This window comes from Aedes albopictus, chromosome 2, assembly GCF_035046485.1.
Source record: "Aedes albopictus strain Foshan chromosome 2, AalbF5, whole genome shotgun sequence".
NCBI lineage: Eukaryota > Metazoa > Arthropoda > Insecta > Diptera > Culicidae > Aedes > Aedes albopictus.
In genome coordinates this window covers 438,046,951-438,060,268 of record NC_085137.1, presented here as the reverse complement: position 1 = coordinate 438,060,268, position 13,318 = coordinate 438,046,951, and the positions used below count along the sequence as shown (strand labels likewise).

Here is a 13,318-nt window from a genome sequence, read left to right as displayed (position 1 = left end):
TACCGTGGAAACCGACTGACCAACGAATATTGTAGCGCGATTCTGATCCCGGATTTTTCACTCGCGCTTGCATGGCTCTACCGAGAAAACCGACTGACGAAATATTGTAGCGCGATTCTGAATCCGGATTTTTCACTCGCACTTCCATCGCCCTACCGTGGAAACCGACTGACCAACGAATATTGTAGCGCGATTCTGAACCCGGATTTTTCACTCGCACTTCCATCGCCCTACCGTGGAAACCGACTGACCAACGAATATTGTAGCGCGATTCTGATCCCGGATTTTTCACTCGCGCTTGCATGGCTCTACCGAGAAAACCGACTGACGAAATATTGTAGCGCGATTCTGAATCCGGATTTTTCACTCGCACTTCCATCGCCCTACCGTGGAAACCGACTGACCAACGAATATTGTAGCGCGATTCTGATCCCGGATTTTTCACTCGCGCTTGCATGGCTCTACCGAGAAAACCGACTGACGAAATATTGTAGCGCGATTCTGAATCCGGATTTTTCACTCGCACTTCCATCGCCCTACCGTGGAAACCGACTGACCAACGAATATTGTAGCGCGATTCTGAACCCGGATTTTTCACTCGCACTTCCATCGCCCTACCGTGGAAACCGACTGACCAACGAATATTGTAGCGCGATTCTGATCCCGGATTTTTCACTCGCACTTCCATCGCCCTACCGTGGAAACCGACTGACCAACGAATATTGTAGCGCGATTCTGATCCTGGATTTTTCACTCGCACTTCCATCGCCCTACCGTGGAAACCGACTGACCAACGAATATTGTAGCGCGATTCTGATCCCGGATTTTTCACTCGCGCTTGCATGGCTCTACCGAGAAAACCGACTGACCAACGAATATTGTAGCGCGATTCTGATCCCGGATTTTTCACTCGCACCCCCATCACTCTTACCTGAAAATTGTCTGCCATTCGAAAATTCTCAAGCTAATCTGATTCCGCATTCCACACTCGCGCTTGCATGGCTCTACCGAGAAAACCGACTGACCAACGAATATTGTAGCGCGATTCTGAACCCGGATTTTTCACTCGCACTTCCATCGCCCTACCGTGGAAACCGACTGACCAACGAATATTGTAGCGCGATTCTGATCCCGGATTTTTCACTCGCGCTTGCATGGCTCTACCGAGAAAACCGACTGACCAACGAATATTGTAGCGCGATTCTGAATCCGGATTTTTCACTCGCACTTCCATCGCCCTACCGTGGAAACCGACTGACCAACGAATATTGTAGCGCGATTCTGATCCCGGATTTTTCACTCGCACCCCCATCACTCTTACCTGAAAATTGTCTGCCATTCGAAAATTCTCAAGCTAATCTGATTCCGCATTCCACACTCGCGCTTGCATGGCTCTACCGAGAAAACCGACTGACCAACGAATATTGTAGCGCGATTCTGAACCCGGATTTTTCACTCGCACTTCCATCGCCCTACCGTGGAAACCGACTGACCAACGAATATTGTAGCGCGATTCTGATCCCGGATTTTTCACTCGCGCTTGCATGGCTCTACCGAGAAAACCGACTGACCAACGAATATTGTAGCGCGATTCTGAATCCGGATTTTTCACTCGCACTTCCATCGCCCTACCGTGGAAACCGACTGACCAACGAATATTGTAGCGCGATTCTGATCCCGGATTTTTCACTCGCACTTCCATCGCCCTACCGTGGAAACCGACTGACCAACGAATATTGTAGCGCGATTCTGATCCTGGATTTTTCACTCGCACTTCCATCGCCCTACCGTGGAAACCGACTGACCAACGAATATTGTAGCGCGATTCTGATCCCGGATTTTTCACTCGCGCTTGCATGGCTCTACCGAGAAAACCGACTGACCAACGAATATTGTAGCGCGATTCTGATCCCGGATTTTTCACTCGCACCCCCATCACTCTTACCTGAAAATTGTCTGCCATTCGAAAATTCTCAAGCTAATCTGATTCCGCATTCCACACTCGCGCTTGCATGGCTCTACCGAGAAAACCGACTGACCAACGAATATTGTAGCGCGATTCTGAACCCGGATTTTTCACTCGCACTTCCATCGCCCTACCGTGGAAACCGACTGACCAACGAATATTGTAGCGCGATTCTGATCCCGGATTTTTCACTCGCGCTTGCATGGCTCTACCGAGAAAACCGACTGACCAACGAATATTGTAGCGCGATTCTGAATCCGGATTTTTCACTCGCACTTCCATCGCCCTACCGTGGAAACCGACTGACCAACGAATATTGTAGCGCGATTCTGATCCCGGATTTTTCACTCGCACCCCCATCACTCTTACCTGAAAATTGTCTGCCATTCGAAAATTCTCAAGCTAATCTGATTCCGCATTCCACACTCGCGCTTGCATGGCTCTACCGAGAAAACCGACTGACCAACGAATATTGTAGCGCGATTCTGAATCCGGATTTTTCACTCGCACTTCCATCGCCCTACCGTGGAAACCGACTGACCAACGAATATTGTAGCGCGATTCTGATCCCGGATTTTTCACTCGCACTTCCATCGCCCTACCGTGGAAACCGACTGACCAACGAATATTGTAGCGCGATTCTGATCCCGGATTTTTCACTCGCACCCCCATCACTCTTACCTGAAAATTGTCTGCCATTCGAAAATTCTCAAGCTAATCTGATTCCGCATTCCACACTCGCGCTTGCATGGCTCTACCGAGAAAACCGACTGACCAACGAATATTGTAGCGCGATTCTGAACCCGGATTTTTCACTCGCACTTCCATCGCCCTACCGTGGAATCCGACTGACCAACGAATATTGTAGCGCGATTCTGAACCCGGATTTTTCACTCGCGCTTGCATGGCTCTACCGAGAAAACCGACTGACCAACGAATATTGTAGCGCGATTCTGAACCCGGATTTTTCACTCGCACTTCCATCGCCCTACCGTGGAAACCGACTGACCAACGAATATTGTAGCGCGATTCTGATCCCGGATTTTTCACTCGCACTTCCATCGCCCTACCGTGGAAACCGACTGACCAACGAATATTGTAGCGCGATTCTGATCCCGGATTTTTCACTCGCACCCCCATCACTCTTACCTGAAAATTGTCTGCCATTCGAAAATTCTCAAGCTAATCTGATTCCGCATTCCACACTCGCGCTTGCATGGCTCTACCGAGAAAACCGACTGACCAACGAATATTGTAGCGCGATTCTGAACCCGGATTTTTCACTCGCACTTCCATCGCCCTACCGTGGAAACCGACTGACCAACGAATATTGTAGCGCGATTCTGAACCCGGATTTTTCACTCGCGCTTGCATGGCTCTACCGAGAAAACCGACTGACCAACGAATATTGTAGCGCGATTCTGAACCCGGATTTTTCACTCGCACTTCCATCGCCCTACCGTGGAAACCGACTGACCAACGAATATTGTAGCGCGATTCTGAACCCGGATTTTTCACTCGCACTTCCATCGCCCTACCGTGGAAACCGACTGACCAACGAATATTGTAGCGCGATTCTGATCCCGGATTTTTCACTCGCACCCCCATCGCCCTATCGAGAAAACCGACTGACCAACGAATATTGTAGCGCGATTCTGAATCCGGATTTTTCACTCGCGCTTCCATCGCCCTACCGTGGAAACCGACTGACCAACGAATATTGTAGCGCGATTCTGATCCCGGATTTTTCACTCGCACTTCCATCGCCCTACCGTGGAAACCGACTGACCAACGAATATTGTAGCGCGATTCTGATCCCGGATTTTTCACTCGCACCCCCATCACTCTTACCTGAAAATTGTCTGCCATTCGAAAATTCTCAAGCTAATCTGATTCCGCATTCCACACTCGCGCTTGCATGGCTCTACCGAGAAAACCGACTGACCAACGAATATTGTAGCGCGATTCTGAACCCGGATTTTTCACTCGCACTTCCATCGCCCTACCGTGGAATCCGACTGACCAACGAATATTGTAGCGCGATTCTGAACCCGGATTTTTCACTCGCGCTTGCATGGCTCTACCGAGAAAACCGACTGACCAACGAATATTGTAGCGCGATTCTGAACCCGGATTTTTCACTCGCACTTCCATCGCCCTACCGTGGAAACCGACTGACCAACGAATATTGTAGCGCGATTCTGATCCCGGATTTTTCACTCGCACTTCCATCGCCCTACCGTGGAAACCGACTGACCAACGAATATTGTAGCGCGATTCTGATCCCGGATTTTTCACTCGCACCCCCATCACTCTTACCTGAAAATTGTCTGCCATTCGAAAATTCTCAAGCTAATCTGATTCCGCATTCCACACTCGCGCTTGCATGGCTCTACCGAGAAAACCGACTGACCAACGAATATTGTAGCGCGATTCTGAACCCGGATTTTTCACTCGCACTTCCATCGCCCTACCGTGGAAACCGACTGACCAACGAATATTGTAGCGCGATTCTGAACCCGGATTTTTCACTCGCGCTTGCATGGCTCTACCGAGAAAACCGACTGACCAACGAATATTGTAGCGCGATTCTGAACCCGGATTTTTCACTCGCACTTCCATCGCCCTACCGTGGAAACCGACTGACCAACGAATATTGTAGCGCGATTCTGAACCCGGATTTTTCACTCGCACTTCCATCGCCCTACCGTGGAAACCGACTGACCAACGAATATTGTAGCGCGATTCTGATCCCGGATTTTTCACTCGCACCCCCATCGCCCTATCGAGAAAACCGACTGACCAACGAATATTGTAGCGCGATTCTGAATCCGGATTTTTCACTCGCGCTTCCATCGCCCTACCGTGGAAACCGACTGACCAACGAATATTGTAGCGCGATTCTGATCCCGGATTTTTCACTCGCACTTCCATCGCCCTACCGTGGAAACCGACTGACCAACGAATATTGTAGCGCGATTCTGATCCCGGATTTTTCACTCGCACCCCCATCACTCTTACCTGAAAATTGTCTGCCATTCGAAAATTCTCAAGCTAATCTGATTCCGCATTCCACACTCGCGCTTGCATGGCTCTACCGAGAAAACCGACTGACCAACGAATATTGTAGCGCGATTCTGAACCCGGATTTTTCACTCGCACTTCCATCGCCCTACCGTGGAAACCGACTGACCAACGAATATTGTAGCGCGATTCTGAACCCGGATTTTTCACTCGCGCTTGCATGGCTCTACCGAGAAAACCGACTGACCAACGAATATTGTAGCGCGATTCTGATCCCGGATTTTTCACTCGCACCCCCATCACTCTTACCTGAAAATTGTCTGCCATTCGAAAATTCTCAAGCTAATCTGATTCCGCATTCCACACTCGCGCTTGCATGGCTCTACCGAGAAAACCGACTGACCAACGAATATTGTAGCGCGATTCTGAACCCGGATTTTTCACTCGCACTTCCATCGCCCTACCGTGGAAACCGACTGACCAACGAATATTGTAGCGCGATTCTGAACCCGGATTTTTCACTCGCGCTTGCATGGCTCTACCGAGAAAACCGACTGACCAACGAATATTGTGGCGCGATTCTGAACCCGGATTTTTCACTCGCACTTCCATCGCCCTACCGTGGAAACCGACTGACCAACGAATATTGTAGCGCGATTCTGAACCCGGATTTTTCACTCGCACTTCCATCGCCCTACCGTGGAAACCGACTGACCAACGAATATTGTAGCGCGATTCTGAACCCGGATTTTTCACTCGCGCTTCCATCGCCCTACCGTGGAAACCGACTGACCAACGAATATTGTAGCGCGATTCTGAACCCGGATTTTTCACTCGCACTTCCATCGCCCTACCGTGGAAACCGACTGACCAACGAATATTGTAGCGCGATTCTGAACCCGGATTTTTCACTCGCGCTTCCATCGCCCTACCGTGGAAACCGACTGACCAACGAATATTGTAGCGCGATTCTGAACCCGGATTTTTCACTCGCGCTTCCATCGCCCTACCGTGGAAACCGACTGACCAACGAATATTGTAGCGCGATTCTGAACCCGGATTTTTCACTCGCGCTTCCATCGCCCTACCGTGGAAACCGACTGACCAACGAATATTGTAGCGCGATTCTGATCCCGGATTTTTCACTCGCACCCCCATCACTCTTACCTGAAAATTGTCTGCCATTCGGAAATTCTCAAGCTAATCTGATTCCGCATTCCACACTCGCGCTTGCATGGCTCTACCGAGAAAACCGACTGACCAACGAATATTGTAGCGCGATTCTGAACCCGGATTTTTCACTCGCACTTCCATCGCCCTACCGTGGAAACCGACTCCATGACCCCGTGCGGCTTCCAATTTGGCATCGAAAGGAACGTTGTCAAAGGCACCCTCGATATCTAAGAAAACACCCAAGCAGGATTGCTTTTGAGCGAATGCCTTCTCGATATCGTAAACAACTTTGTGTAAAAGAGTCACAGTGGACTTTCCAGATTGGTAAGCATGTTGGTTCACATGAAGAGGCACATTGGCCAGATGAACATCACGGATGTGATGATCGACTATGCGTTCTAAGCATTTCAGAAGAAAAGAGGTCAAACTGATAGGTCTGAAGCTCTTTGCTTCTTCATACGACGCGCGACCCACTTTCGGAATAAACTTCACAGTAATATCCCGCCAGGATTTGGGAATATACCCTGTAGCAAAACTGCAAACAAGTAGTTGTTTCAAAACATGTTTGAAATGATCAAATCCCTTCTGAAGCAAAATAGGATAAATCCCATCTGCCCCAGGAGATTTGAAAGGAGCAAAGCTATTAAGTGCCCATTCAATCGATTCTAACGTCAAATTGGAAGCCGCACGGGGTCATGGAGTCGGTTTCCACGGTAGGGCGATGGAAGTGCGAGTGAAAAATCCGGGTTCAGAATCGCGCTACAATATTCGTTGGTCAGTCGGTTTTCTCGGTAGAGCCATGCAAGCGCGAGTGTGGAATGCGGAATCAGATTAGCTTGAGAATTTTCGAATGGCAGACAATTTTCAGGTAAGAGTGATGATACTCCGAGCCGAAGCTAAAGAATCATAACTACAAGAAAAGACATCAGGTTCATCCGTTTTATATCCTTCAAAAGAAGAATATTAAAGATGTTGACAAGTCCAAGGCTTGTGCAGTCTCTGCTCTGTGGTCCTATGACCACCCGTATTTATACTACCTTAGGTAGACATAATGAATCATACCTAGACATTTAGGTACTGTAATGAATAGTATTTTATGTAGGTAGATATCCTATGCACACAACCATTAGGTAGACACTACAATCCGAAGATGTAATATCCACACATCCGGGGAAGTGTGCACTGAATAAACATTCCAAAACTTCCTCATCAGAGGAAGTGAAATCACCATTTGGCAAACGAAGTTCGTTCACTTGAAAATCCTTAGATTTTGCAAGGATTTTGTTCAATCGATTGGCTTCACTCAGACTGGAAACATTTGTACAAAGGTTTTTCCAGCCGGATCGTTCAGCAGACCGAAGAGCTTTCTGGTAGGCCTTGCGAGCCGACCTGAAAGCCTCCGATCCAGCCGAACGTCGTCTGTTCCAACTCTTTCTACATTGTTTCCTGAGCTTCGCCAGGTCGGAGTTCCACCAAGGGGTTCCTCTTGTGGTCTTCACAGACCGCAGAGGGCAGGCTTCTTCAAAAGCTTCCATGATGAAGGCCGTTGTAGTATCAACGGCATCATCTAAATCACTTGGAGTGTCAATTGATGGTGAGTATCCATGAAATTTGGCTGCAACCAAATCGGTAAAGAGATCCCAGTTGGTTGACCGGGGATTCCTGAAACGCAAAGTTTGCGAAGTAACATTCACATGTTCAAACAAGATGTAACGATGGTGAGATAAAGATTCTTCATCTGACACATGCCAATTGGTCAGCTCATGACTAATTCTGCTAGAGCAAAGCGTTATGTCTAACACTTCCTCTCTACCAGATACCATGAAGGTTGGGCGGTTGCCTATGTTAAGTAATCCAAGATCTGTACTACTTAAGTATTCCATCAAACTGGAGGCTCTCAAATTGATGTCTGAGCTGCCCCAGATTATATGGTGAGCATTAGCATCACTACCAACAATTAGCGGAAGGCCTTTTGAAGTGCAGTATGCAATGACTTGCTTGAAAGCATCCGTAGGGGATGGTTCATCATGCGGTAAATAAACCGAACAATAAACGTATTTCCTGTTGAGGTTTCCAACAGATACATCGATTGTGATAGCACATACATCTCTAGTAGTTAGCTCAGAGATGAGTGTAGCAACGATTGCGTTGTTGACAAGCACACATGCTCGAGGCATGACACGTGAGTTTGCCATTTCAATTTTACTGAAAGTAGCAAACACCGGATTCACAAGTTTCCTAGATAGAAATTCCCCTTACGAAAGTAAGGTTCTTGGACTAACGCCACTTGGGCTGTACCATTTTGCATAAGTCTACAAAGATTGATCGTTGCTGTTCTTTTGTGCTGAAGATTGATCTGAGCTATCCTAACCGTAGCCACTACCCAAACTAGGCAAGATTAAGCTCTTAAAAATCACAGCACAAAAAAGAACAGCAACAATAAAGCCAGATCGGTATCGATTTGAGTGCGCCAAAGGCGAGGATGCACAGAATACACTGTGTAAAACGCATAATGCGAAACCATATAGGTGAAAATCTAAACTAATTAACAACATCTTCATAATCCCGCCCTTATTCAGCTTCATGTATGAGATTGAAGAAGGGCAGCTGATTGTCTCGGAGAAACACAAGGTCCACCGCGCTGTTGCTCCGGTTAGCACAGTAAGGGCAAACACTGTGGAGGGTGCCCTGGTACTCCACAGGCTCCGTTTGCGATTAGGTTTTTATAAGACCCCCCTAACCATTCATTCCTAGGCACGGTAAGCGTAAAGCCGCATAACACCATGAATTAGGGGTCACCTGATTAGTGAATTCCTACCACCGGAACAGGCGGTCCGTAGTGCTATTCTTAGCCAGTTGAACTAACCGCTACCGACACTACACAGCTATCTAGGCTGATCGGGAAAAGAAGTTAATATTGGTGATCAACTTCATACGGGCCCGAAAAGCCGAAACTAAGACCGTTATCAGATAGAGCAAACATCAATATTACGGATAACGGTGTTCGTTTGCGTGGGCGGGCTGCTGTTAGGCCCTACGAAGCGTTTTAAAAAAAAAGACACAAAGGCCCTTTTCAAATGTTGCTCCAGAAGTCTGTCCTTAACATCACATGCACTCTTATTTCTATCGCACCAATAGAAGGAATAATTAATTGTGGAATGGACATATTCATCGAAATTCCTGCAAACAAGCCAAAATGGTGAAAATGTAACTAAATAAAATATCCATCAGATGAAACTGTTTTTCAGCGCTTATGACGAAATGGCTTCTTATTTCGCAAAACTTAACTGAAGTTAAAGCTCCTTTACGCACGCACACATTTTTGCATCCAAATGTTTTCTCTGGTAACTGTGTCCGGCCATTTGACCGAATGCCGTTTGGCTTCTTCCTTTTATTCTTTATGGCTTTACGTTCTCACTGGAACTTGGCCTGCCTCGCTTCAACTTAGTGTTCTTTGAGCATTTCCACAGTTTTTAATTGAAGGACTTTTTTTGTCTTCCATTGCATGAACTTGTATATTGTGAGGCAAGTACGATGATACACTATGCCCAGGGAGTCGAAAATATTTTCCCGACCGGAACGGGAAACAAACCCGCCGTCTCCGGAATGGCGATCCAAAGCTTTAACCACTAGGCTAACTGGAGGCCTCAAAGTTTGAAGTTCTACAGAAACTTCAAAGCTGTACTACATTTAAGCTCTTATTCATAAATTTAAACATAAAGTTTTTTTTAGTTTTTCCACAACAAAAACTGAACCCAAAGTTACTTGAACACTGGTAATAAAAAGTCGCTTTTTGTCAAATAAAGGTATAAGTTTTCAACGAAAATCTTATTTTTTAGGGATTCGAACTCATGACGATAACGTTGAACCAACGAAGCCAACAAAAATCCTAGTTCTTAATATTTATGCTATAATATTAGTCTTATTCAACATGATGAATGAAATAATTGGTGGTTCAATTGCAACTGATATCAAATAAGTTAAAACCACACGTTTAAAGACAGTTGTTAGAATTCCCCTTAGGATTTTATGCCCACATTTCATACTACATCTGTGCATACTCGTTTACAGCGCGTAAATGGAAGCGAAAATTTGTGAAGCTGTACAATAAGCACAAAACCTCGATAGAAAAGCCCCGATAGACACCGATGACAGTTATGGTTGTAGGTACAAAGGGTGTTCGAAAACTAACACAAAGGTTTTGGCTTGACTCTTTGGCGACAGAACATTCCAATTGTTGGTCCAACATTCGGAAGCGGTCTTCAAAGAGGTCTTGCCAATACCACAGACCATTAACAGACGTAACACGGGTGAGATTTCCATGGCCATTTTGAATATATTTTTGATGATTGTTTCACAAACACATACAGTTTTGGTGATCGTGGAGTATGTTTACTTAATAAAAGGATAATATGATTAAATATTATATTTAAAATGTTTCAAGTGTTACGTCTGTATCAATATTATTGCACAAACACTGAGAGAAAAAGAGTGATACACCATAGTGTGCACTATTGTAAGAGTGAGTACCTAAGAAGAATGTTTGGTAGTAAATATTAAACCAGCCACAATATTTGTTTTCACAGCACATATTAACCTTTGTTTAAGGATTGTGACAAATTCTAATAATTTGTTCATTCCATCTCCACAGGTGTACGCAAGAATCGTCAGTAAATGGCGTCAGCGTTTATTTTGCTTAAGTCATCATCACCATCATACAAGATAAATCCACATGATCATCGTTCAACTTCCACACTGAGAGAAATCAACATGGAAAAATTTAGCGCTAATCCACTACAGTGAGCCAACGCAAGAAGCGGCTATGATTGACAGAGTTTCATCCGACAATTGCCAAAACACTGATCGTCGTCGATGTTTAAGTACACAAAAACCACAGAATGCGATCAGAAGAAACTAATTTATCACACGATAGCCGATCAATATTGAAGTTTAGCAGAATCAAATTTTAACTGTGAATTCTATACAAGTTACACCTAAAACAGCGAATACACTTGGACACATACATACAAACGGACACCTAACCATACACACGCACAGACATCCAAATTAAGGAATGCATGTTTAACACAAACTCATACAACCGTAAAATGCCAACTAAGGAGAAAAACACATTCATATATTCGTTTCAATTGACATTTGTAAAGTAAGTAAACTTAAACCAGTTGATTAAGTTGAGCCACAAATGTAATGGACACGAGGAAGAAGGAAGTCGAAAATAAACTTACGTGTTAAATAAAATTAATTATAGATATTAAATCAAGAGCATAAGTATCAAGAAACCCAGAACAAACTTCCTAAAGCAGTTACAAAGCGAACAGGAGATGTCTAAATGTACCCGTTGCTGGAGGATGAAGCAAACAAACAAACGCGGGAAAGGAAACTGGCAAAAAGAAATCAACGAAAAGGCTACTAAATTCTAGTAATGATAACGAAAAGCTGAAAGACGAAAGTTCTCTTCCCCATTCTAGAAGCCAAACCTGTTTGCCAATTTGTTCCATCTAGAGGCAGCCAAGAAAAAAGCGATTCGGCAACCCGTAACCACTTAATGAATTGATTCCATTACCTAATTATAGAGTAGATGAAAAGAAGAACACAGCAATTCGCACTAGAGCCAAGTTATAGATAAATTTTCCATTTTTTTATCATCACAAGTAATGTGTATGACCCTGATGTCCTCCGTAACTTGATATACAGCTCGGAATTATACCGTTATTACCGATATTGTCACCATTCCCACAGATCTGTTTTACAGACTGAAAACACAAAGTTTTGTTACTATCCCACTTCCCTAGATGATCGAAAATTCCGCACCCACTGTTCTGTAGTTTGACAACTGTTATCCATCAACTTAATTCCGACACCCATTTGCAGCTCTCGCTCTATTGTATGTTTGATGTTCAACGTTCAAAAATTACTTTCAAAAAGAAGCAGAGTTTAAAAAACGAAAGAAAATACAACAAGTAGACTGGCAATACTGGCTTATTTGATTGATCTGGAAATCTGGCAACCAGAAAAACAGCCAAATGGGAAAGTTAGCAATCTTTTTGGTGTGTAATCTTTATCAGAATACGTGGACACGTTTGGAGTTAATCCAAAAAATAAGACAAAATGCCGAAGTACATGTTTCAGAGTAAGAAAAAATCGGGAGAAAGTCAAATACAAACAGAAACAAAAAAAAACTAGATAAATATTTATAAAAATTAGGATCAAACAGGAGCAGAAGGAAGGAAGCAGAGGATGAAGAAAAAAAACATATACACATACTCCTAGTGATTACTATTACTGTAAAAATTGTCTCATATTACGCAATAGGAGCATAGCAAAAGCCAACTGTAAAGCAACACGATAAAACAAAATCAAACACTGTCTAAAAGAGAAGTCCCGAAGTCGAACGTGTGGGCGCCTTCGTCGTCGTCGTCAGTTAGCTCTCTATATCTGTATGTGTACATTCGGTTCGGTTTCAAGCTGCGCAGATTCGTTTGTTCGAATAATCCAATATTGTTCGTTTTGTTTTCGCGATCGCACACAAACAAATAGGCCAACACAAACAAAAAAACTGGTTCTGGTTTTCAAGCGTACCTCTACAAACAAGAATGAATCCACGATTGCTGGGGAGTCGCTAATGAATCAAAATATGGGTGAAAGCAACGCGCTTCAGGAACTCGAAGGTCTCTTCGTAGATTCCCACACGGTGCTGGCGAGAATAACCCCCACAGAGAGAAACATATGTATTGCGTTTTCCGAGTAAGTTGATATTTTTTGGGTTCTTCGATACAGCTCATTAAAAAAAGTATATACAATAACTGTAGATTTAAAATATCAAATTTCTTAATAAAACATATTCTTTTGTGATATGTTGTAATTGGTAGTGTGCTTCTGTTGTTCTTTTTTGATGACAACTCCGAAATGGACAAGGGTGAAGATATGACAGTTCTCGGGGATACATGATTGAATGGTGGAAGTAGCACTATGATGAACACCTGAACGTTGGCTCATATGGACTATAGTCCTATAGGACCTATTGTCATTGAAACGAAAAATTGAATCTGAATAACCAAACTAAAGTGAATCCAAGGATGAAACGCCCTGAAATTCGATTTGGTACCATCAAGGTTTCAAGGTTCAAGGTAGGTA

The 13,318-nt window shown here is 44.6% G+C and overlaps 1 protein-coding gene across 4 annotated transcripts in view; it reads left to right on the top strand.

Moving 5' to 3' along the window:
- LOC109416474 (protein FAM133A) overlaps positions 1–13,052 on the top strand; it is a 560,257-nt gene extending 547,205 nt beyond the window's left edge. For 3 of the 4 annotated variants that reach the window (XM_062853727.1, XM_062853726.1, XM_062853729.1), the window contains exons 6-7: positions 10,235–10,326; positions 10,815–13,052. In XM_062853727.1, coding sequence (XP_062709711.1) covers positions 10,235–10,305 — 71 coding nt within the window. In that variant the 3' untranslated portion in view covers positions 10,306–10,326; positions 10,815–13,052. The remainder of the gene's footprint in view (positions 1–10,234; positions 10,327–10,814) is intronic. The other variant, XM_062853728.1, reaches the window with a different exon arrangement.
- The last annotated feature ends 266 nt before the right edge of the window (positions 13,053–13,318 follow it).